We start from the raw sequence: 27814 nt of genomic DNA on the forward strand, positions 1-27814 counted from the left end.
TTACAAAACAGTTTTATGACCACGTCATCACGGCCGTGAATACGTATGCTTTAAACAAAAAAATATAATAAAACTAAGAGTCATTGTAAATGCCTCCTAACAGACGGACCATAGTCCAAACGAGGTATTTGTGTCAGAATAAAAAAAATACTCTGAAGTAACTTAGTCGATCACCAGTTCGCCGGCATAACAGACCGTGTTTTATAATCATTTAAGCTGTGAATCATTCCTATGTAAGTGTAATATAAATTAATTATTCTAAACGTTTATTCATTTTTGGGTAAGCTAACCTAGTGTTTAATAAGTTTTAATTTCCGTAAAATTATGAGCAATATTTTATTTATTTATTTATTTTTGTTTGAGGTTATTAAATAATCGAATGAAAATAAAAGCAACGACTGTGACCAAAGATATAACATTTGAAGTTCATTCTTTAGATTGCCTTTATTTTTAATAAAAAATAAGAAATAAAATTATAACCAAATTATGTACTCATGTTATTATTTTTTCATTGGTACAGTTAATACAATTGCTTAATATTGTTGTTGACGTTGACATGTCTTTTTATGTAAAAATAACTAAAGTTTCAATTTAAATAAATAAATTATCTCTAAATAATTATTTTATGTAGTGTAATATAGTAGGTAATATAGTATATATACAATGGCTTTCGTTGCGATTTAATGATGTGGGACCATAAATTTGTCATTAATATTATACTGTTAATAGCATCTAAATATGTTTAATGACATACATGGCGATATTTAGTTCGTTCCTTTTCCTGTTATAAATACTTTGTTTAGATAATATGTTGAGACTTCGACGTGTTCCGAAATTCAAATCGGATGACCGGCTTGAGAATATTTCTCAGTCCTTTTTAATTTATTTTCGTTCGAATCCATTAAAATAATGAAACAGTGCATTCAATTATCTAACACTGAGAATATTAATAGGTAGGTACAGCACATTATAAACAATTTTAAATAACTTTATGCGACATCAAGAAAATATTGATATTATATTCTATGTTCCGAATTCTCGAACAATTAATGGGTATATGTCGAAATGTTTAAATTGGGGGGAATGGTCAATTGAAAGAAAGGATCTAAGTGGCCCACCTTGGTTCTGTCTTTAGTTATTGAATTATGCAACCCAATTTCAACGCATTAGGGTTGATACTGGCTTTTTTTTCCTTTCCTACCTATGCTGATAGCCTTGAGCGGTTATTTCAGCTTACCCTAGCGTGTGTAAGTGAGCTCACGGGGCTCAAACCGGAGAGTTGCTAGCACTAGCCCTAGCAAGAGCAGTGCTTCGCAGAATCTACCGCCGGATCGGAAACGCGACCCACTGAGAAGATCCGGCGAGAAACTCAGTGGGCTGTGTCTGTGGGTTAATTCGCTCGTCGAGCCCTTCGTCGCAAGCGACGGGTTCGACGAGGACGGTGACCGGTGCTTGTAGTGCCTAAAAGCACCGTTAATGGATCGGGAGGATCCATGATGACGTGCTTTGGGTGACGTAGACGGTTTACCATTCGGTCTACAGGGTCGGGTATGTAGTTTCCAGCGGCCACGACAAGAGGGTTCTCATGTCGTGCCGCTTTCTCAAAGTGGCGCAGCGATGCCGACTGTAGATACATAAATATACTGGCATGCAAAGCTCGTCTGTCAACATAAACACACTAATTACAGCTGACGGGAGCACATTAGGTGACATCCCATTTGTCATTAAGATCATCGGGTCGTTTATGTAGGATAGAAATAAGGAGCGCCATCTTTTTATAGGGGTCAAGGTGATAAAGTGTCCACCTGTATACAGGAAGTTTGTTGTCGGAAGACTCACCGAAATAGCGCTGTGTAGGAAGTGGAAAGTTGTTTATTCTGTAGCGTTCAATTTGAATATTAAATTAATCTTATCCTAGATATGATCTAGTCTGTGTATATAAAAATGAATTGCTGTTCGTTAGTCTCGCTAAAACTCGAGAACGGCTGGACCGATTTGGCTAATTTTGGTCTTGAATTATTTGTGGAAGTCCAGGGAAGGTTTAAAAGGTAGATAAATATGAATATGGTATTCAATAAAATTAACAAATTTGTTTTTCCTTTGATGAGTTCCCCGTCGGACCGATTCCTTTTGTTTGTTTATAAGTTTATTTTATACAAAAGCTTAGGTCTTTTACTTATCGATTGAGGCACTGCGAAGTTTGCTGGGTCAGTTAGTTTATAATAATAATTCATTTGAATAATAATTGAATTGAATGAGAAGAAAATAAACGATGGAATAATAACAAACAAGTAGACCATCTCAACTGATATTATAATATTATTGCATCTACATTCTCCTACTCTTCTCCCAGTCAGCTAGGGTCAGCGCAACATGTTTTCTCCTTCCATACTCCTCTATCATATACCATTTCTTCGCTCACTCCCCTCTTACACATATCGTCTTTCACGCAATCAATCCATTTCTTCTTAGGTCTACCTCTTCCTCTATATCGTTCCACATTCATAGTTAACATTCTCTTACCAACCTCATTTTCATTTCGTCTCATCACATGTCCATACCATTCCAAACGCGCACTTCTCAGCTTCTCTGTCACAGGTGCCACTTTCAGACTTCGTCTAACATATTCATTCCGTATTCTATCCATTCTCGTTACTCCACACATCCATCGCAACATTCGCATCTCTGCTGCATGCAATCGTCTTTCCTCCGCCACTTTAGTCGCCCATCAAGCTGATCCATACAAGACGGCAGGCCTTATTAAGGTTTTATATATCTTCCCTTTTAAGGGAATAGAAATGTGTGAGTCACACGTGGTGCCCGTAACCTGCCGCCATTTTATCCATCTTGCGTCAATACTATGCCTCACAGTACGATTATAATATTATTTCTGAGCATTAATTTATTCACAATCGAATCAAACTACATAGTTAAATCGATGGGATGTTGAAATTCTACAATTTAAGTCTACACTACAGTCAACGCTAATGTCTATGTCTATAAGCTTGAGACTTAAAACACCTAATTTAATTCCGATGATGTCAAACATTTAAATAAATACGGTAATTTTCCTAACGCTTTTAGTTTTTTTTGCATCATAGTTCATTGAACTGTGTTAGGGCCAATCTAGAAATGAAATTATAATTCGATGTTATCCGATTTCCCAATATGAGTATTAAAGTTCGTTTTTGTCCACGTTGAAACTCAGCAAACCAGCGATAAATTGTGGTTTTGGATGGGGCTTCATCACCAAATGCAGAAATCATCCGGTCAACACACTGTTTTTGTGTTAAACCACTTCGAAAGTCATAATAAATCATCGCTCTTGAATTTTCTCGAGTCAATTCCATTTTCTCAACGACTAAACAAGTTTGACAAAACCTCGTGACAAGACCGAGAATCTTTTTTTAAATAAATAAATGGTATTCAATTTTTAAAACCAAGGAGTTTTCAATTAAAAATATTTTAATATGACAGGAACAGTGGAAATATTCCATTCCCGATACTTTTAGTGCAGCCTAGTATGTAGTTGTATATATATTATCCTCTATATGATTCATGACATAAATCTTAAAAGAGTTTAATATTTTATAGAAGTGACATAAATAGTAATTTGAATATTGAAACATTAGAAGAAGGAACATTAGAAATTAAATATTAAAACATTTTTTGAATATTGAATTATAAAAAAACATATAAAACGTGTTAGGACGTGCATAATTAGAAACAATTTAGTAGTTCAATAGTATTTTATACTTTTCAAATTAACATTATATTCTGACATATATCAGTTCGCACAGACTAATCATAGATAAGTTTGCTCATCGAACTTTACCTTATTAACACCTCCCCTCAAAGTCGTGAGCTCTTAACTACAGACATCACAGACAATTATGATTATTCCATCATTCCTAAATTGTTCATGCATTCATAATGCTTCGTCCCACACAAGCCCTTGGTCAAAATATCAGCAGGCATTTTGTCTGTACTCAAGTATTTCAAATCAATCACACTCTGTTCACACATATCTCGAACAAAATGGTGTCTAACATCAATATGCTTAGTGCGAGAATGATAGCTTCTACTCTGTGCAAGCTTCATAGCACCCTGGTTGTCATTAAATAATGTCACACAACCACATTTTACACCAATATTATTTACCACATTTCTGAGATACATAGCTTCCTTAGTTGCTTCAGAAAGCGCCAAGTACTCGGCTTCTGTGCTCGATAATGCAACGGTACGCAGTTTTCGTGCTTCCCAGGTAATTGGGGCACCTGCTAAAATAAATGCAAAACCGGAATATGACCTTCGATCAATCGTATTTGCACCCCAGTCTGCATCAACTACACCAAACAATGGTACACCTGTCCTCTCATACATTAAGCCGAAAGTTGATGTACCTTTCAAATACCTCAACACTCGCTTAGCTGCCTTCCAATGCTGTACATCATAATTAGTGTTAAATTGGCTTAAATAATTTACAGTATAAGCTATATCCGGTCTGGTAGATACAGCCAAATACATAAGGGCACCTATAAGGTTCTGGTAAGGGTACTGACTCATAACATCATTGTTTACACTGTTGGGTTTTTCTAGTTTAACGTTCACATCCATAGGTGTTGATATAGGTTTACAATCACTCATACCATAACGCTCTAATACTTTATCTATATACGCACCTTGCTTTAAATACACTCTATGCTCCTTATCACGTGAAAATTCGATACCCAAACAAGTACTGATTTTTCCCATATCCTTCATTTCAAAGGAATTAGATAACTGATGCTTAACATCATGCAACCACACCTCATCATTAGTAGCTAGGATAATGTCATCTACATAAATAGCAATTAACATCATTTTTTCATCCCTTTGCGCAACAAACACACAAGGTTCTTGTGGTAATGCTTCAAAACCAATATTCTTCAACCTTCCTACTAACTTTTTATGCCACTGTAATCCTGATTGACGCAAACCATACAAAGACTTCTTTAACAAACACACATTATTCTCACACTCATTCAATGCTTCGTTCCAGCGTTTAGCTGTATGAAGTATATTCTTATCTCTTATAATATTCCTTTTTGATCCAATATTTTGGTTTGCTAGTACACTTTCTAAGACATCTGATAGTTTATCTGGTATTTCCATGAATACATCTTCTTCGAGAGTACCATTCAAGTAAGCTGTTACTACATCCATTTGATGCATCTCTAATCCTAACTCAGCTGACACTGCAGCTATGAGTCTCACAGATGAAGACCTTACAACAGGAGAAGAGGTTTCGTAAAAATCCTCCCCTGGCCTTTGAGAACATCCCTTTGCAACAAGCCGTACTTTCTTCCTGTATTCTTTGTTTGAAATACAAATCTGCTACCAATCACTTTTCTATTTTTCGGTCGTGGGACTATTTCCCATGTAACATTCTTTAATTGTGCCAAATACTCGTCTTCTAAAGCCCTTCGCCATTCAGGTTCGTCATCAGTCTTTTCTATTTCTTTCCATGTTTTAGGTTCCATAATCGCAATTCCAGCTATCGTTTCTTCATTATCTACTTCATACTCCGATTCAGTTTCACTCTCTGTACTGTTAGTAGCTGGTTTATACTCTTTGCGCGGTCTTCCCACTAAGCCAGTACGAACTATCCTTGGTCTTCCTCTCCCTCTCATGGGGTTTGTTTTTCGATCTTCCTTCTTCTGATCATGTCCTTTCAATTCAACGACTATCTTCGAATTATCAAAACTCTCTTCTTCGTCATTTCGTATTTCTTTATACTCATGACAGAATGCTGTCTCGTTCATAAACTTCACATCGCGAGAAATGACGATCCTTCTAGTCTTTGGATCATGTATTCTGTAAGCTTTAGACTCAGTATCATAGCCCATAAATATTCCAAGCTCTGAACTTGATTCGAATTTTCCCTTCTGCGTTCCTTTGTTTTTATAATACGCTTTCGATCCAAACACGTGCATGTAGATTACGGTAGGTTTCTTTCCTTTCCACAGGGTAAATGGTATTTGACCATCAAGAGCTGCAGTTGGGCATCGGTTCCTTATGTAATTAGCAGTATTAATTGCTTCAGCCGAAAAAACAGGAGGGCTTCCCGCCTGACGCATCATACAACGGGCCATCTCTAGCAGTGTCCTGTTCTTTCTCTCCGAAATCCCGTTCTGCTGAGGCGTATAAGGTGCCGTCAACCTCCGTCTTATTCCTTCTTTCTTCAAGAAATCATCAAAGTCTTTGTTAATGTATTCTCGACCGTTATCGGATTGTAGATTTTTGATCTTCTTTCCTGTCAATTTTTCCACGTAAGCCTTGTAATCTTTGAAAACTTGAAGTACGTCGCTTTTATTAGCAATAAAGTATACTTCACACCATCTTGATTTGTCGTCGATGAACGTGACAAAATACTTTTTACCGCCCATAGACTGTTGTCTCATTGGTCCGCACACATCAGTATGCACGATCTCCAATAGTTCACTTGTACGATCTTCGCTTCCTTTAGAAAAAGGCGTGCATGTCTGTTTTTCACTTATACATATTTCACACTCTAACAATTTTTCGTTGTCCTTCAATGATAAGCCATGGACAAGGCCATTTTTCGCCATTGCCTTCAAATCACGCTCGTTAAGATGGCCGAGGCGCTCGTGCCACATATCTATAGGTTTTTTCACCATTTCAACATTATTGACATCATCTTGGCTCATTCGAACGTGGTATAAGTTACCAACTCGATCCGCTCGCATATGAACCTTATTATTGTCATCTATGACAATTGCATAATTTTTATTGAAGCGAACTTCAAACCCGTGATCTGTCATCTTCGCAACTGATAATAAATTGGTTCGTAGATCCGACACGTAGAACACTTTTTTAATATCAACATGGCGCTTTTCGCTGCCTGTGTCTACCATAATACTGACTTTTCCTGAACCGCTCATTTTTGTAGTTTTACCATTAGCCAAATTCAAGTCTGTATCAACTCGAGTAAAATCTTTAATCAATTGTTTGTTGTTACACATATGTCCCGTACATCCACTGTCAATACACCATACAGGAGCTCGCTGCTCGGCTATCATCACCTCTTTGGTGGTACTTACTAACATAGTTGTCTTGTGCTCCATCATCACTATTACATTCTACTTTATGTGAACTTTGTTTAAATTTACTCACGTTTTTAGTTCTGCACTCTCTCGCCATATGCCCATGACGACCGCAACGATAGCACTCAATGTTTTTATTTGTGTGCTGTTCAAAGTTCTTCTTCGGATTGGCATTTGATTTAATATTGGTACGCTTGACGAACATAGCCCTCTGGTCTATTATCTTACTCTTCCGACCTTCATAATCCTCGATAATCTTCACTTTCAGTACATCAGTTGATGGTAAATCATCACGCGATTCCATTGCTGTTCGAAACATTGAGAACGAATCCGGTAAACTATAAAGTAATAAAATAGCAAGCAACTCATCTATCACTATTAATCCGATTTCTTTAAGCTTCTTAACACAGTCGAAAAAATCAGAAATATGTTTTCGTAGGTCTCCATCTTCTGGCATATGATTTAATACAAGTCTCTTTAGTAATGACGCTTTTCGCGCTGGCCCGCTTGACTCATACATAGATTTCAACTTGTCCCATATTGCTTTAGAGGAGTCTAAACCATCCAGTGCAATTAACTCGCTCGGGCTGACAGCTAACAATATGTCCGATTCGGCTTTTCCGTCCATTTTATTCCATTCAGAATATTTAGAATCTGAATGTATTGGTTTAGGTATTTTTCATTTTTATATTATATTATTTTATATTCAAATCATTTCTATTTCACTTTCTGCAAACGTCCTGGGCCCATAACCTGTTAGGACGTGCATAATTAGAAACAATTTAGTAGTTCAATAGTATTTTATACTTTTCAAATTAACATTATATTCTGACATATATCAGTTCGCACAGACTAATCATAGATAAGTTTGCTCATCGAACTTTACCTTATTAACAAAACGGATGAAGCAATAGCTTTAAATGTTGCTTCTCTATATAGAGCAACTCAGTTTGTGCTATAGCTTTACTAGGCTAAACTTTATTTTGATGTCAATAAAATAATACATTATACATATGTAGTCTTTATGTAGTAGTGTGTAAAGTGGACGATGCGTCGCCATTAGCAAGCGACTGTTTCTTAATATTTTATTTTTCATTATCCTACATGAATTTTCTGTCGTAAACTATCCTTCTATGCATCCTATACGAGTACCTATACAAAATAATATCAATGTTTCACATCTGCTACCGAATTCTTGCTACGATGACCCTGGATCCAAAAAAACTTAAGTGTAAGTATATTACTATACCTACATATTAAGAAACTCGCAAGAAATGGCGAATCAAGTTCTAATCGCTTTTATTATGTTGCAAAGCTGACTCATTATTTTTTATTTTTTACTGGTGGTAGGACCTCTTGTGAGTCCGCACGGGTAGGTACCACCTCCCTGCCTATTTCAGCCGTGAAGCAGTAATGCGTTTCGGTTTGCAGGGCGGGGCAGCCGTTGTAACTGTACTGAGACCTTAGAACTTGTATCTCAAGATGCGTGGCGCATTTACGTTGTAAATATCTATGGGCTCCAGTAACCACTTAACACCAGGTGGGCTGTGAGCTCGTCCACACATCTAAGCACTAAAAAAAAAAAAAATTCGTCGACCGATGGTCTTGGATCGCAAGCAGTGATTGTAGCTCGTGGGCATCAACAAGTAGCCTAAACAGGCCACCCCCTGCTACTAATTTAATAATTTCTGCGTGCCGATCAAATCAAATCAAATAATTTTTTGTTATTCAACATGAATGTTGTTGAACGTCAAAAAGAACTACCGCCAATTCACAAAAACTAGCCTCCGTCCTGAGAAGAACTGACAAGAAACTCAGCGGGCATGTATTTTTTTTTAATAATAGTTTTTTTTTTTTTTAGATTTTTTTTAAATATTAATTTTACAAGAGGCATTATAACGTAACAATTATTGCAATATTGAAATGCCCGGAGCGAGCAACTCATTACCGCTTTGTGCAATCTTCTAGATAATCATTGAATTTATAGAAAGTTTTATTGCACAGATTTAATACTTTTCTAAAATCTAAGTACCCTTAAGTACTTCGGAATAGATCACAAAAATTCAATGCATCAGTAAAATGCCTTGTTAGAAAGTGATGAACAGTTACTAACGGACTTCCATTCGCGGTCAATGATCTCATACTTCACATTCTATGACGGGTTTTTTTTTTACGTAGTTTCATTTGAATATGATTTCGTTAATTCGGAACAAATCTACAAATAGTTTCCAATTAAACTGTAGATGAAAGAAAGGAGTCGTCTAATTAGAACCGTTCTTACTAATATTGTATTAAGTGACTGTCAAGGATCCTCCCGATTCGTTAACGGTGCTTTTAGGAAGCACCGGTCACCGTACTCACCGAACCCGTCGCTTGCGACGAAGGGCTCGGCGAGTAAATTAACCCATAGACACAGTCCACTGAGTTTCTCGCCGTACCTTCTCGGTGGGTCGCGCTAGTGTTAGAAACACCTCAGGTTCAGCTACGTGAGCTCACCTATAAGCTAGTATAAAGCTGATATAGCCTCTCAAGGCTATCAGCATAGGCAGGAAAAAAAATTAACTTACTACTTACTCATCCGTGAAGCACGGAAACTGTAAAGTATTCGGAGTAATAATATAATGACAACAAAAACAGTAAAAGCGGTTTTGATTCGAAAAATCGCAAATACCGAAGGGAATACATACTAAAATCGCTTAACCCTTTGGACGCCGTGTGGGTCACCACCGCCGTGGTGGGCTTTTGTCCTATTCTAGTGACCTCGAGAGGTCTCGTCGGATCTTCTCAGTGGGTCGCGTTTCCGATCCGGCGGTAGATTCTGCGAAGCACTGCTCTTGCTAGGGCTAGGGCTAGCAACACTCCCGGTTTGAGCCCCGTGAGCTCACCCACATGACAGGGTGCAGCTGAAATATTCTCGCAAGGCTATCAGCATAGGTAGGAAATGAAAAAAACTCATGTCTCCAGGTGGATCCATCAGATTACTATTTCTTATTGATCGAAGACTATTAAATAAACGTAATTTAATTTCGCTTCATTTTTAATGTAGTATTTACGTATATTAAATAAATATATTTATATTCTAGACACTGACACAATGGCATCGTAAAAAGCTATTTAACATCAACTAGGTACAAAAAAAAAGAAAAAAAACAAATAAATACTAAATTCCGTCTAATATTTTGAACTACGTCATAATATTTAATGTACAAAATGACGGCTGTTTATAATTGAACCGGATTTTCATGGTTATAACTTCGTTAATCGCGACTCGATAATTGATAAATAAACAATTCAACGTGCGTCGTGTGCCTATGTACAATGTTGAAGTGCAAAACGAACATCTAAAAGTTAAATTACCGTATAATTACCGATTGTCTGTGCTTAGTGCGAGTTTTTAACGTTCACGATAGCGTAAAAGTTAACTTAAATTTTTATAGTAGGAACGTTTACCTACGTTTGCCGCTAGGTGCGCTGTTCCAACTGCATACAAATTTTAGATGTAAATAAATAAATTGTAGATGTCTATGGGCTCCAGTAACCACTTAACACCAGGGCTGTCAGCTCATCCACACATCTAAGCAATAAACAAACAAAAAAAAAATTTGGTTAACTTTTACGCGATCGAAAACGTTAAAAAACTCGCACTAAGCACACTGCTGGTTCATAATTAATATGTATTTGACTATAGTTTTAAAAAAATGCTTTACGGCAGAAAATATTCAGGGCGTACCTACCCGCGCGGACTCAAGAGGTCCTACCACCAGTAATTACGCAATTTTATAATTTTGAGGGTTTGATTTTTTATTACACCTATAGCGATATATAACAGGGTTATTGCCCGTCAATGGGTGAAAAAAGACCGAACGTGTGTGTAAATAATCCACTTGGATTTTAGGAGCTAGGTATACAATCGCCCTGTGGATATTTTAAGTCAGGTTTTACGGAAAAACTTCGTCTTTAATCGAACTAGTAACCCGTAAATAATCAAATTAGGTTTATTTTTATGATACGGAACACTAGAACAGTGATTCTCAACCTTTTTATTTGTCTTGACACACTTTAATGACATCAAAATGTGATTGCAGACAAATATAAAGTTATTTTGTCAGTAGGTACCGCGGTTAACAATCACTGGACTAGACGTGTCAATTTAAGGTTTCCGGAAGCCATTAAGTCACAAGATAAAGATCTGAGTTTTAAGTCTTAATTATAATTATTGCCTAACAGTTTTAACGCCCTTCAGACCAGAACGCTGGACACTTCGCGGTAGAACGGAGCGATAGAACCGTGCGAACCCACAAAACCTTACCACCATAAATATTTGTAGTTCTTACTGGTCGTAGGATCTTTTGTGAGTCTGCGCGGGTAGGTACTACCGCGCTGCCTATTTTTGCCGTGAAACAGTAATACGTTTCGGTTTGAAGGGGAGGCAGCCGTTGTGACTATACTGAGACCTTAGAACTTATATCTCAAGGTAGGTGGCGCATTTACGTTGTAGATGTCTATGGGCTCCAGTAACCATTGAATACCAGGTGGGCTGTGAGCTCGTCCACCAATATAAGCAATAAAAAAAATGGCAGCCCTACGACTGTCTTGAAGGGAAATAAACATGCTTTGGACGTGTGAAGTATGAAGTGAGCTCATGCATGTTGCATAATAGCTTGCTTGATGTGTTAGTCAATTTTATGTAAAATGTAAATAAGTCTTGTGTTTTGTAGGTTAATGGTTTTTTTAAAGTAAGATTTTCATTACACAATTTCTACATTTAAATCGAACATAAAATAATACTTAATTTATTATTTTTGTGTTCAGCATAATCCCCCAAAGAGTGACAGTCGCTGGGAAATATTTTTGTCACATAATTAATACATACCTACATTAAACAGATTAAAATCCCGATTTACATTGAAACAAAAGTATTAAAAAAGGAGGTAACTAAAGAACAGTAAAGAACAGTAATAGAACTAAAATGAGAGGATTTTTGAATTCCTTTCTCTGTGGATGTTTTTTTTTGCGCATATCTCGCAGGCTTTGTTTCGTTAAAATCGTGTATGCAAAGAAGTTATCGTCATTTCAATATTAACGTTTTCATAAAGCGACACAATAACACGAACTTTGTTACATTTTCATGACTAAACCCTGGAAACGACTGGTGAATTTTAGTATGGTAACTTAGGCTGAAGTAGATTAAATTGTTAGCCAGAATAGGTTGGTATATTTTTCTCTTTTTTACTAGTCGCGCATTCGTTACGATTTGAAGGGGTAGTGAAAGAACAACTATTCTATGGATTCTGGCAATCACTTTATATCAAGTGAGCCGAAAACCGAACTACTTAAACTACAAAAAGTTTTAATCCTGGGAATAAATATAGGTTATATATACCATCTTTGATCCCACGTGTACGGATCTCCACCCACGCGATATGTTGTCCATGCGGGCAAGGTTGCGGGCGGAAAGATATAAGCGAGATCGCGATCAGGTTCTCCGTGACAAGTAGGTATAGAAGTTTTCAGTTATCAACTGTTTTGTTTATATTTAAGTTTCACGCCTATAGTTATCGATATAATGAAGTCGAAATAATATAGGCTATAACTGCAAAAATTCAAAGTTAATTAGGACTTTTTAATACATTGTAAATTAAGGGCTTTAACAACTATATTGATTTAATTAAAATTGTATGTTTACTATTATGCTCTAACGCCCTTTGCATTAAATCACACAATCTATTAGCTGTCATTGTCAAACTTGTCCAGCTGTCAAAATATCTCAAAACAACCGGTAGGTACAAAATACCAAAACACAAAATTAAATCACCGGTAGGTAATCAAATAAATTATTAAAATTATATAAATGTACTTGTCTTATTAGTTTTAGTGTTTGATCGAAAGTCGACCATAATCATTGATGTTTGAAGATTTTTGTTCATATAGTTTGTAAAATTGTCTTTATTGTTTTTTATTGCGAAAATTAAGTTTTATTTTCAAAAAAATCCTCGACTCTAAACAAAAAACAAAAAAGAAAGACAGTTGACGAATAGAGGGAAGGTACTGAGCTGTTGTATTTCCTATGTAATAATAGATTATTAAACTTATAATCAATTAGCGAATGAATGTTGTATTTCCCATTTAAAAATAGATTATTAATTTTATAATCAATTAGTGAGTGATTGTTCATTTTTATTTATTAGATTAATCAAGATACACCTGAAGAACGCAATAAAATGACGGAAGAGTCCTTAGTCCGCGCCTTTTATAGCGGGAAAAACTTTTTCATAACCGGCGGAACCGGCTTTGTCGGTTTATGTCTTATCGAGAAAATATTAAGATGCATTCCTGATGTCGGCAAAGTTTACTTATTAATGAGACCCAAGAAAGGAAAAGAAATATCTCAACGACTTGAGGAGTTTCCTAAAAACCTGGTGAGAAATTAAATCAAGTTTTTTATTAATAATATCGACGCTTGAAAGGCAAACATGACTAAGCGACAATAACTGCTTTGTACTTTGTAAAATATTTCTAGGTCTATTAAAATCATTTCAATCCTACAGCTACTAGCTAGATTCTACTACAGCTAGATTCGTTAAAATAAATTTTATTTTCAGGTATTTCAACTTTAAATTAGTCTACTGTAAACTTCACGCATTGTCGCTTAGTCATGCTTGCCTTTCAAGAGTAGATATGTCAAAGTGGGGTAGTTATTTTATTAATATTGTGACTTCCATCCAAAAAATTCGAGTGGTCTGTGGTGGTCTGGTTGGCACCAAATACCCATGACCTCATTGGCCAATCAACATAAATAATAGCATGCTTTGTGTAAGACATTTTTATGGTCATAAATCACTGCTTGTTGACTTGTGAGTCCAAAATTGAGTACTATCATGACTGCCCCAAATCAGTTATATTTCCAGTGTGTTTCAGTACAACTGTTATGCCATACAACTTGTTCTTGAATCTCATATCTCAAGGTGTCTGATGGAATTCACAATGTCTTTGGGCTTAGGTATAGACTTAAAACCCTGGGTAATGAGCTCACTTGCCTTATGTTAAAGTACTTAATAAAAAATCTTTATACCTAAACATATCAGATCCTAATACAAATTGTTAATTACTGATATAGTAATTTGTTATTAGGTATTTGAGAAGCTTCTAGAAACGAACACAACGGATATCTTCAAGAAGCTGGTCCCGATCTCTGGAGATGTTGGTGAGGCTAATCTAGGTCTAAGTCCTCAAGACCGGCAGCTGTTGATCGAGAACGTCAATGTGGTTATACATTCGGCGGCAACTTTAGATTTTCAAGAGAACTTAAGGCCCACTGTTAGAATTAATCTTCTTGGAACTAGGCAGGTTATGGGGCTGTGTAAAGAGATTAAGAATTTGAAGGTAAACTCATTGTTCATTAATTTCGTTAACACAACTTAAAGAAACTATTGACGGAAAGCTCTAAGAGTTAAGAATTTACATGTATTTATATGCAGTTATATATTGAGTGGTGAAAGGCTATTTGGTATAATCACTAAATAATTAAATAATTCTGCTTAATATGTGAGTGACATTTGTCTTTGTATTTAAAGGTGCGTTGTATTTGGTATTAGCATCAATAGTTCAATGTTTTTAATTGAACTTTAATTAAGTTTACTGCATTCAAAGATCTGGAGCAGTTTTTTTTTGTTATGTATTTTTTTCCAAATTTTACATTTTAAATGGATCTCCTGTAAAGTTGCAAAAATGTGTAAAGCCTTTCACATGTCAATTTAGTTATTCTCAATGTTTCCAAATAGTCTCACTTAATGGTGAGTGTTTGACATTGGTCATGGACATTGGCAATGCCAGAGGTATAGCCAAGCTGCATCTTATTGCATGCTATATACTCCTCATGAGATTGACTACTATGGAAAATGAATACTGTTGTCTATTCTGTTATAAACTTCTTACATTTTTTCTAGGTGATGATACACGTTTCATCGGCCTATGTCAATTCTTATTTAATGGAAGTTCATGAGAAGGTATACCCTGAACCCGAGGAGGTTGAGAAAGTTATATCCCTTGTCGGTACATTAAGCGATGAAGCTTTAGACGAAATCGAACCCAAGTGAGTATTCATTATAATAACTGGCAGATTTAGTCGGCTGAGTTTCTCGCCGGATCTTCTCAGTGGGTCGCGGTTCCGATCCGGTGGTAGATTCTGCGAAGCACGGCTCTTGCTAGGGTTCGTGTTAGCAACGTCATCAGGTTTGAGCCCCGTGAGCTTACCTACTAGTTCAGGTTACGCTGAAATAGCCTGTCAAGGCTCTCAGCTTAGGTAGGAAAAAAAATTATGGTAGATTTAGGTGCGAGATGGCCTATATCATTCTTTTTATTGCGTTTATAAGTAGACAAGGAGACGGCCAATCTGACGTTAAGTGGTTGTTGTCGCTAATAAATATCAGTTGCATACTTTTCTCACTGCTCTGAAAGAGAAGAGAGAGTAGGACTAAGTTATACAGCTGTTCAGACTTGTTCTACATGTAAAGGGCAAATAGCTTATAACTCAGTGGTACTTGAAGAGTGTTTACTCAGATGTCTGGGTTTCGACATTGAACCAAAGCAGTACTTAATGTAAATCAAATTTAGAAGCTTTTTTTATTGCTTAGATGGGTGGACGAGTTCACAGCCCACCTGGTGTTAAATGGTTACAGGTGCCCATAGACATTTACAACGTAAATGCGTCACCCACCTTGAGATATAAGTTTTAAGGTCTCAGTATAGTTACTATGTCTGCCCCACCCTTCAAACCGAAACGCATTACTGCTTCACGGTAGAAATAGGCAGGGTCGTAGTACCTACCCGTGCGGGCTCACAATAGGTCCTGCCATCAGTAAAAAGCTGTCAGGCTATTTTTAAATTGTGTTCAATTACGTGTTGTATGGGTAGTGTGAATTCATTACCGAGTAACACTACTAATGTTTGCAACTTAAATCCTCTCCATAGGATATTGAAAGATCATCCGAACACCTACACGTTCACAAAGCATCTGGCTGAGCACGAGGTGGTGAAGTGTGCTGAGCTATTCCCTTGCACCATAGTCCGGCCAACAATGAGTAAGAAATGATTTTGAAACTATATATTTGTATAACTAACTAGCGACCCGGCAGACTTCGTAGTGCCGCAATCGGTAAATAAAAGACCTGAACTTTTGTATAAAATAAACTTAACAAAAGTAATCCGACAGACGGGGGCACATCAAAGGAAAAACAAAATTGTTATTTTTATCTAATTCCGAGCATTTTCACATTTATCTACCTTTTAAACCTTCTCTGGACTTCCATAAATAATTCAAGACTAAAATTAGCCAAATCGGTCCAGCCGTTCTCGAGTTTTACCGAGACTAACGAGCAGCAATTCATTTTTATAAATATAGAAGAAGAAGATAGCTTCATAGTAACCTTTGTTAACGTTTAGCTGGTTTTCTGCCTTCCTGTCTGAGGTGCTCTGTCTCATAGTCTTAGCCCATGAAGGTGGCAGGTACAGATAACCTTCCTACAACACAGTAGATACATTCTAAGTTTCATGTTGTGTGAAACCACGTTATATGAGACTAGAAGCCAACCTCAACTATGATTGTATGTATTTTTTATACCTATTATGTATAAATAAAAAATAAGCAGTAAATTTCTGGTTATTCCCATGTAATGTGCTTTTTGTGAAGTATGTGAAGCATTAATACTTTTTTTAATTGAATTGTGTGGGTAGAAGAAGTTCACAGTTGATTTTGCACCATTAGAATTGGAGTGGCTTCACTAAAAATTTTAAGGAAATTAGTTTTACACTATGAACGTCTTACATAAATATATTTTTTTTAAATTAAAAATTAAATTTATGTATTAGTCTAAAATAGGACAAAGTACACTTACTGACTCTTTTAATCAGGCGCTTACTTGAAACTTTAAGATATGCGCTTTTAAGGCTTAAAGTATTAAAATCGAAATTAAAAAACTACAATTCTTCAATTACTGGTGGTAGGACCTCTTGTGAGTCCGCGCGGGTGGGTACCACCACGCTGCCTATTTCTGCCGTGAAGCAGTAATGCGTTTCGGTTTGAAGGGTGGGGCAGCCGTCGTTACTTTACTTGAGACCTTAGAACTTGTATCTCAAGGTGGGTGGCGCATTTACATTGTGGATGTCTATGGGCTCCAGTAACCACTTAACACCAGGTGGGCTGTGAGCTCGTCCACCCATCTAAGCAATAAAAAAAAACATTTTCTTCGTTCACAAAAAAAAACAAGAATTTTGGATTAGGTCACTTCAGTTTTAAAGGTGCGATTTTAAAAGCTCTCGAAAACTTTGAAAGCTGTTTGAAATCCTCGGTAGCTATCAAGGGTATTGACCCATACATACATAGACAAGGACAGCAATTTTTTTATATCTAGCAGAACAGATGACCTTTGGGAAGAAGGGAAATAAATGCCTTTGATTTGAGTGAGTTTATGATGAGCACTTGGTGTTGTCTTCAGTCGTCGCCTCGTGGAAGGAGCCGGTGCCGGGCTGGACGTGCTCCAAGGTGGGACCTCAAGGATTCCTGATGGGAGCTTCGAAAGGTAAACAGCTATCATATTGTGAGCACACACAGCTACCATCTGCCCGACTATTTCTGTCGTGAAGCAGTAATGCGTTTCGGCTTGAAGGGTGGGGCACATGTCTTAAGGTAGGTGGTGGTATTTTAGTTGCTGATGTCGATGGGCTTTTAAAACTGGTACTACTTGATGAATGTGAAAGAAATGAAACTTCAACGTACCTCAAGAAATGACATTAGCTTAGAATTAAGTTGTTGCCGGTATTCGACAATTACCGAATGAGTTCTTTGGTTTTACATAAGTAGAAATGATATGAGACTTTTTGGCGGGAACGCGAGGAGTGAAGTTGTGTGATTTGTTTTATTTTGTCTATTTAGTGTTTCTTCAGGTTTAAATGTGTAATAATGGTGGTTTATTAACTGTTTAATATCTGTGAAAGTGCACAAATGTGGGAAAATGAAACAAAGCTGCTGGACGTAACTTCTCGGGTTCCTCCAAAAAGTCCACTGAAAAAATCTCAGTAAATGACCACCATTTTACTGCGATTATATTTCATCCCATATCATCTCAAAATTCATTAAATTTCATCCCAGTTGATTAATGTCTCAAATTAATCATCTTCATTTCATTTCACTCCATATTATCATTTTTCATAAAATTAAGAAAATAAAGTAAAATAAGACATGACTTAAAGGTCTTAGTTACCAGGTCATAAATTTAAAAAAAAAAAAAAGGAAATGATATGTAATATGTTAGATGATACTGGAGTAAATAACGCAAATTTGATTTATCTAAAAATAGAAAATTTTATTGTTATTATAAAATTAAACACTCAAAAACATTTACACATTGTAAATCTATTCACCTAAAAATAGAAAAATCGACAATTAAAGGTTTTTTACTTCCAATATTTCATAAATCACTTCACGGTCAACATCAAATTTTCTATCTGAGTGTGTTAGTGCCAATGTCATTCTTATTTATAATCTTACTCTATGGCCACGTACACAACATACAGTCTACAAGCTTACATATGAATATTTTTAGTGATAATTTATCATACTACTTTTCTTTAAAATACCGGTTTCTGTAAATTGTTTAGAAATTAAACTGCTTTGCAATGTACTAGTTTATATGAAATCCGATAGATGTCGCTGAACTAAATAACGACCTAGCTTATTTAGTTCAGCGACATCTATCGAATTTCATATAAACTAGTACATTTCTCCCTCTCTCCACGGTCGAATGGTTCGCGAGACGCTGTGTCTATTGTCTCACTCTCGCTCTTCCTAAATTGTATCTGTTCTCTCTAGCTGTAACGAATCTGTCGCGAGTTAAATTTTATTCTCGACGCGCCTAAAGAAGTTTCACTTCCCTGCCTATTTCTGCCGTGAAGCAGTAATGCGTTTCGGCTTGAAGGGTGGGGCAGCCGTTAAAACTATACCGAGATTTTAGAACTCTTATCGAGGTGTGTGGCGACATTTACGTTGTACATGTCTATGGGCTCTGGTAACCACTCAACACCAGGTGGACAATGAGCTCGTCCACCCAAAGTCTAAAGAGATACCGTACCTTTGTTTTCAGGTGTCGTGCGAAGGTTGCCGCTGGCGAAAGAGAACATCGCCGACTACATCCCGGTGGACGTGGTCGTGAACCAGTTGCTGGTCGCCGGATGGCACGCCGCCAGCGCACGGTGAGCGCTCCTGAGCGAAGGCGGACTCCACTGTGAGCACGCGCGACGCTAGCGCTACCCACCAGTGGTCAAACTGTTTGGTGCCGCTCACATATCCATCTATCTATCTATCTATCTATATATATATATATATATATATATATATATAAATGAATTGCTGTTCATTAGTCTCGCTAAAACTCGAGAACGGCTGGACCGATTTGGCTAAAATTGGTCTTGAATTATTTGTAGAAGTCCAGAACAATTTTGTTTTTCCTTTGATATGTCCCTCGTCGGACGGATTACTTTTGATTGTTTTAAGTTTATTTTATACAAAAATTTAGGTCTTTTAATTATCGATTGAGGCACTACAACGTCTGCGGTGTCAGCTATTGTATAATAAATAACTGTAGATACATCACGCAGATCATCCGGCCCCAATTTAGGATTTCCTCTGTTATGTACACCAGAGACTAACAAACATACTTATATACGTTTAAATATATATAATATATGTAGGTTTCGTAAGAATGGAATAAGGTGTATGAAAAGTGTGTGGAACGGAGCGTTAAGATGTGAGTGAGAGAAAACGGTAAGAGAAGGAAAAGATGATGACAGACAGAATGACAGAGAAAAGGAAGATGGCGGAGACGGTTAAATGAGGAAAGCTTAAAAAGGTGTCAATGAATTTTTAATTATTATATTAGAGAAGATTTTAGACAAGAAGTGTAAAACTGCAACAGTGGAATAATTTTATTTTATATACCACTAGCGACCCGCCCTCGCTTCGCTTCGGAAACATTAAAACAAACATGAAACAAAAAAAATAAATAAAAAAAAATTAAAAAAAAGTAGCCTATGTTCATCAGGGACAATGTCGGCTTCTAATGGAAAAAGAATTTTTCAAATCGGTCCAGTAGTTTCGGAGCCTATTCGAAACAAACAAACAAACAAATCTTTCCTCTTTATAATATTAGTATAGACGATCCCAATTCTATATACATACGTATGTAGATAACTAGCGGCCCGCTCCGGTTTCGCTCGGGTCTTTAACAAAAATTTCAAAACAAAAAATTATAATACACACACATTAACCCTTATATTTGCGTCAGATCTCTAAAAATAGAAAATTATAAAGATAATTTGAGCTTTTTTTTCTTTATTAAAACTTTTATTTTCATTTAAATAATATTTGTTTTTATCTATTTTTTTATTATTATATCAGCTCTAGTTTTCGTAAAATGGACATACATAAAAACAAAAGCCATTGAGCTTATTGAGTCAGAGCTTCCTTGTACTGGCTGAGCCCTTGCTTTGTCTGAGCCCTTGCTCGCCCACCTGTCCTTGTGAAACTGGAAAGACCTCCGGGCCACCAGTAAACCCACAATTATAAAAAAGCTACCCTGTAAACGATATTTGACGTTGTTTTATTTTTTTTAAATAAATGAACACTTATTGTGGCATAACTATAATAGTCAGACATATGCTGTCGCTACACTTTTTGTAAATAATAATGTGTTCTACAAAGACGTAATACATTATTTTATTCTATCATCAATAGTTTTCGCTGGGCACGCGATGTAAAGAATATTTTAGGAAATTTTTTTACACCTTGCGTTACATCATTGGAGTTTTAGTAAGGATCTCTAATTTAAAAAAAAAATAGCCTATGTCACTAAGGATAGCGTAGCTTCCAAAAAGTGAAATAATTTTTAAAATCGGTTCAGTAGTTTCGGAGCCTATTCAATAAAAACAAACAAACAAATCTTTCCTCTTTATAATATTAGTAGAGATAAACACCTAAAGAACAAACAAACCTGTTCAAGACACGAATTTTGACCCGATGCGAGAATCGAACCCGCGACCCTCGCAACAGCCAGGCCCGTTAACTACCGCACCACCAAATCAGACATACATTTTCCATTGCAGGTCCGGCCTTACGGTCTACCACTGTTCGTCATCAACTCAGAAGCCGTTTAGTTGGTCGATGATAGAGTCTTCGATCAATGGAATGCTGCATAAGTATCCACTGAAAAGCGCCGTCTGGTAAGCACTCATGGTCCTTTTTTTTATCCTACCTATGCTGACAGCCTTGAGAGGCTGTTTGAGCTTCGCCCTAACGTGTAGGTGAGCTCACGGGGCTTAAATCGGAGTGTTGCTAACACTAGCCCTAGCAAGAGCAGTACTTTGCAGAATCTACCAACGGATCGCTAATAGAATTATGGGAGGTTTTTTTTTCTTCTTTTAAGCCCGCTCGACTTTACTAATACTGTTACCCCGTTAAGAGCAACTCCATCTATCGTCGAATAGTAGAAACGAATATCAAAAGAGCTAACAAAACCGAGAAAGGTCGTGAAGTACAACGCCATCTATTGTCAAATGGTGTAAAAGCATAAAAATTACTCGACTTGTGAGGAATGTTCTTGATAATTCTAGGGATTTTTTGGATGGAAACTATCTACGACATCTTGTAGCTGATGCCCCTAAACTGATATGTTGTTAAAGTTAAGGCATTTAATTGTTGTGTAACTAAACATAGAAAATAAAAAAATAAAATCATACAAGTCCTAATTTGTTGCCAGGGTTAGTGACAGTAAAGTCTCTCAGGTTGGTCCCGGGAGTTCGCTTACACTTCTCTGAAGCTGGCATTACCTCATCGAGGTTACTAGCAGTGGGTAGGCAAAAAATATAATGAAAAATTTTAAAACGAAAAAAAAATGCTTCATATCCATAATTTCACTACCGCGTAAGCGACAAAAAGTTTCACTCAGAGACATGTAACTCAGAGCAAACGACGCAGAAAAAACTCTCACTAAGCATACTGATCAATAAAAGAAATAGGATTGTGTGGTTTTATGCAACCACGGTAAAAGTGAAACATTTTTTCACATTATAAACATTTAGTTCTGACAAACAACATTTACATTAAACACTGACAAAAACAAACAAAATAGCGTGGAGCACAAATGAGTAATAGTCTATACAGTACACGGTCAGCTGCTGCGAACGATAGGCGCCGCCATATTGGCCTTGGCTGCTCTGACGAGCGCCTTTCACTTTATCCCTACTCCGCGGCCTACCGTCACGCGACATGCAATACACAGACGAAAAAGTTTGAGACGATTCTACTCTTAGTACAGTTACAACAGCTGCCCTACCCTTCAAACCGAAACGCATTACTACTTCACGGCAGAAATAGACAGGGTGGTGGTACCTACCCGCGCGGACTCGCAAGAGGTTCTGCCACCAGTAAAATGTAGTGCTGATGCCATTGCATAATGAATAAATCGACTTTTTTTCAGGTACCCTCATTTAAAATTCGTCCCCTCCCTGTGGCTGTTTCGTCTGTCGGCCATATTTGTCCATTTCTTCCCGGCGCTCCTCCTCGACATGATGCTGAGGGTGACCGGAGGCAGGCCCATGTGAGTAACCATCGTCATAACCACTAATGGCTGTGCGGTCTAGGGTGGAGTCTGTGCAAAGCTTACTACAAAGTCAATGATTATTTAGAACAGGGGTGGGCAAATATTTTAATAGGCCACATTGCAGATGAAAATTTGACCTCGGGCCAAACAGTTTTTTTTTTCTAATTTTATATTGTGCGACTATTATACATACTGTAATTGTTCAATTATCATAATTATATTTTCGAATAGGAGGCGCTGAAAAGAGCGGTTGTCCGGGAGAAAATTTTGGCTCCCACCGGCCCTGATAAAGTGTATCAGTATTGCTTAATATTTTATCTAAAAAAAATTATGCAATAATTTATGTTAGACAAAAACTAATACTTGTGTTCTTAATAATAATACCTAGTCAGGTCATAAATTCTGTCACATGTTTATTGTAAAATAATTGAAACAAGTTTATTCATTATGTAACCATTCATATACCAAAATGAACTTAACAAAACATAGATTCTTATGACACTAAAGTTTATTCAAAATGACCTCCGTGATTTTGAATACAGGCCTTCAATCTGCGCGGCCAGTCGTCTATCGCAGCACGAACGAGGTCCATGTCAATATCGGCGGCTGCCTTAATCAAGAATGTCTTGAGTGACTCCAAATTGGGATGAGGCTTTGAGCACGCCTTTTCCTCCAAGTATTGCCATATCTTGTAATCTAACGGATTCAAATCTGGACTGGAGGAGGGCCAGTCTTCGTGCCGGATGAAGTCGATTTCACGCGCCGCCAGCCAGTCTTGTGTGCTCTTCGCTCTATGAGCTGGCGCCGAATCTTGTTGGAATACCCAGTGCCTGTTATTGAACATGGTATGAGAAACAGGTTCCACAAGGTTCGTCAGGACTGTATTTTGATACACAACTGCATTCGTTTTTACACCTTTCTCACAAAAATGTACCTCTGTTAAGCCCCAATAAGAAACTCCCAACCATACCATGAGCGAGGATGGAAAATGACCTCGTTGGACACGCGGAATACGGTTGCTCGCTTCTTCACTACTGTGTGCGTACACCTTATCATTTTGTTTGTTGTAGCTCTCTTCTACGATAATAAATTTTTCATCCGAAAAAAGAATTTCCCGATATTTTTTTCCCGCGTACCGCTTCAACAAAGCGCGGCATCTCTTCAGTCTCAGGTCCATTAGACGAGCATTCAAACGATTTCCTGTTTTTCTTCGATATGCCCGAAGCCCTAAGTCTTCATTTAACACCCTTTTCACCGTGGTTCTGCTTAACCCCATCTGAAGGGTCAACAGTTTCTGCTTACGTTTGGGATTTCTTTGAATTCGCGCCTTTACAGCTTTTATCACTGCTGGAATCCTAACAGACCGAGGGCGACCACTTCTTGACCTGTCATCTACACTAGAGTCTTCATTGTATCGTTTGATGGTACGATAAACGAATCTTTTGGTTATATTAAAATTTTTCAGTATGTTAAAAATTTGAATTGGCGCGTAACCGCAACGATGCAACGCAATAACTGCAACACGGTGTTCTTTAAGCGTCCACTCCATATTTAAAAATGAGTAAAATTCTAAATGTATACTATATTTATTTTCATGAACAATTCGAAATTCGAATTCAATAAACTTTTTTGTGGCCAGCATTCTAAAAGAAAAGTTTTTATTGTGTGACAATACTTATGACCTGACTAGGTATATACAATGCTTCACGGGGCAGACAAAATTCTTATTTCTGTTAAAATTCTATTATTAGGGAGTCCAACACTCATATAAATATTAGCCTATCCATTAAGTACATGTATTTTCTACATGGATACCAAGTTTCAAGTCAATCGGATGCACGGTTCAGTAGCTATAACGGAACATCTGTAAAAACCACTGTAGATTTATATATTAGTATAGATTGCACAAAGTGGGAATGAGTTGCTCGCTCCGGGCATTTCAATAGTACAATAATTGTTACGTTATAATGAATGTAATAACGAATATTTAAAAAAAAAAAACTAGTATTTAAAAAAAATACATGCCCGCTGAGTTTCTTGCCAGTTCTTCTCAGGAGGGAGGCTAGTTTTGTGAATTGGCGATAGTTCTTTTTGACGTTCAACAAGTAATAAAAAAAAATTGATTTGATTTGGACACCTCATATCTCTAAGGGGGCGTCCTGTCGACTAAGCAATTGTCACGGGAGGGTCAGTGCGTTGTGACGTCCGGTCACAATTCGATACCATGTAGGCAATAAAAAGTCTCTTAATGTAATTTTCACATATAGTCTTCTCGCATTAAAACTGTATAATCTCAAAACTTACTAAATTTTACAGGAGAGTGTTTTAAAGGTTTAACATGTGATATTTTTAATATTAAATCATCTTTGTAACATATTTTTTTTTTTTTTTACCAGCTACATTATCTGTTTTTAAAAGTAAGATAAAACCATGTATTAATTTTGATAATAGTAGTCAAAACATAGGTATTTAAAAAAAAAAGAAACTAAAAACTAAACTACGCTCTTTTGACAGTATTTACGAGAAACATTACTGGTGATACTAAATGATTCCGCATATTAACTCAATTTCGAATATTTTTAGAAATTGTACACTTTTAATGCGAAAAGACGAATTACAATATTTTACCCAAATACCCTGTTCTAGGGTTGGCAAAACAATAAATAATTTTTTTTTTATATTTTTGTTACAGATTAATACGCTTACACAAAAACGTCTGGAATTCCTTGAATCGCTTAGAAAAGTTTATATTCAGCGAGTGGAAGTTCCACAACACGAACACTCAGCAGCTCGCTAAGGAATTGAACAAGACGGACGCGCAAACATTCTTTATAGACATATCGAAGTTATATGTGAGTTTTAAGTCGTTGTGGCAAAATTATGAGATGTTCAGACTTTTTTTTTAAGAGATTTTATGTCCTGGTAACTAAGACCTTTAAGTCATGTCTTAATTTAGTTTTTATTCTTTTTTTTTTTTTTTTTTTATTGCATATATGTGTGGACGAGCTCATAGCCCACCTGGTGTTAAGTGGTTACTGGAGCCCATAGACATCTACAACGTAAATGCGCCACACACCTTGAGATATAGTTCTAAGGTCTCAAGTATAGTCAAGTATAGTCAAGTATATTCTTATTTTTATGAAAAATGAGTGAAATTAAATGAAATGAGAAGAGATGATATGGGATGAAATATAATCTCAGTAAAATGGTGGTCATTTATTGATACTTTTTCAGTGGACTTTTTGTAGGATCCCGAGAAGTTACCTCCAGCGGCTTTGTTTCATTTTGCCACATTTGTGCACTTTCACATAATATATTAAACAGTTAATAAACCACCGTTATTATGCATTTAAACCTGAAGAAACACTAAATAGACAAAATAAAACAAATCACACAGCTTCATTCTTCGCGTTCCCGCCAAAAAGTCACGATGTTCAGACAGTGCATTCGTATAGACCAGAGGTTCCTAAACTTATTTTGTCTATTGCCAACTTTGAGAATAAATTATTTTTTAGCGCCCCCATTTTTTCGCCTACTTACAAACCACTATAGCGAGAGCTCAGTCGGTGTCTAAGAGTCCTCCTAGATGAAATTACAAATCGCCTCCCAAGCCTCTACACAAAGCCCAAAATTATTACTGGTGGTAGGACCTCTTGTGAGTCCGCGCCGGTAGGTACTATCGTCCTGCCTATTTCTGACGTGAAGCAGTAATGCGTTTCGGTTTGAAGGGTGGGGCAGCCGTTGTACTGTAATTAGTGAGACTTAGATCTCATAGTGAGCTCGTCCACCCATTTAAGCAATAATCAATTTTAAAAAAATGTTGCCATGAGTCATAAAAAGAACATGTTGTATCCTAAAAAAAGTTATGCAAAATAATTGGCAACACTTGTTAACACTTTAGTAGTTACAGATTTTTGAGATTCATTCTTTTTTATATATTTTTTTTGTTCTAGTGGGAAGAATACTTTATGAACCTCCACCTCGGCGTGAGAAGGTATCTGAACAACGAAAAGGAGGGTAATCTCAAAGCCGCCAGGAACAAGGATACTATGTGAGTATCTATATATTAATACATGAAACAAAAACTTGTATCCCTTTTTACTAAAATTGCGCGGACGGAGGAGTATGAAATTTCCCACACTTATAGAGAACATACAGAAGGAGTGCGCAATGCTAATATTTTTTAAAAATAATGCATAAAAGATACATTAAATCAATAAAGAAAACATTACACACACTGTCGTGTATTTGACACACACACATTTGTATATATACTCTTTGTTTATTGTCAAACTTTAGTTAATGCTTAAACTCTGTGGTCAAATTGAGAATAGGTTAATATTGTTTATCTTTAATATTATTTGTCTATAGTGTAGTCTTGGCGAAATCTGGGATTATAGAAGTAGTTTTTGACAATATAACCATAATAATGTTCATACTTATAATTTCAATTAATTATATTCGAATTTCGACTACTGCGGGACCACTAGTTTTTATAAATGGATAGATAAATAGGCAGATGTTAATGATGCTGGATTGTTAAACGGGTTACCGGCGCTCGTGGCTGCTTCGGAGTGAATGCGAATGCTCACTTTAAAAAAAATCCTTATATGGTTGGACGAGCTCACGGCCCACCTGGTGTTAAGTAGTTACTGGAGCCCATAGACATCTACAACGTGAATGCGCCACCCACCTTTTGCTTTAAGTTCTAAAGTCTCAAGTATAGTTACAACGGCTGGCCTTCAAACCGAAACGCATTACTGTTTCACGACAGAATTAGACGGGGTGGCGGTACCTACCCGCGCGGACTCAAGACAACAGACTCGGACGTCCTACCACCAAACAAAATTGTGGTTTATAATAATTATTTTTTGTTTCAGATTAATGATGTTCCATATTCTGTGGCAGATTTCGGTTCTGACTTTAGTTTGGTATTTGTTTTCGTGCGTGTCAGGGCTCACGATGTTAGGATCGATCTGGATCGCTCCCATTATCTATTTTTTGTACAGTTGCTTGTGAATTATTTTTAGGCTACATTAATAAAAGTTGAATGTTTGG

General features: G+C 36.7%; 1 protein-coding gene across 3 annotated transcripts; it reads left to right on the top strand.

The window, feature by feature from the left end:
- The first annotated feature begins 97 nt into the window (after window positions 1-97).
- On the top strand, window positions 98-27814 carry LOC114244155 (putative fatty acyl-CoA reductase CG8306). 3 transcript variants are annotated; one of them, XM_089737247.1, is made up of 12 exons: window positions 98-233; window positions 13295-13525; window positions 14238-14489; window positions 15053-15198; window positions 16077-16186; window positions 17600-17683; window positions 19244-19352; window positions 21261-21377; window positions 22634-22753; window positions 25449-25608; window positions 26710-26807; window positions 27637-27814. In XM_089737247.1, exons 2-12 carry the CDS (start codon window positions 13328-13330, stop codon window positions 27773-27775), a joined length of 1533 nt encoding a protein of 510 aa, XP_089593373.1. In that variant the 5' UTR covers window positions 98-233; window positions 13295-13327; the 3' UTR covers window positions 27776-27814. The 3 variants fall into 3 exon arrangements, with proteins under 3 accessions (XP_089593373.1, XP_089593375.1, XP_089593374.1); XM_089737249.1 differs by lacking the exon at window positions 98-233 and adding an exon at window positions 12866-12923; XM_089737248.1 differs by lacking the exon at window positions 98-233 and adding an exon at window positions 12888-13151.

Source organism: Bombyx mandarina, chromosome 23, assembly GCF_030267445.1.
Source record: "Bombyx mandarina strain Sakado chromosome 23, ASM3026744v2".
NCBI classification, from domain to species: Eukaryota; Metazoa; Arthropoda; class Insecta; order Lepidoptera; family Bombycidae; genus Bombyx; species Bombyx mandarina.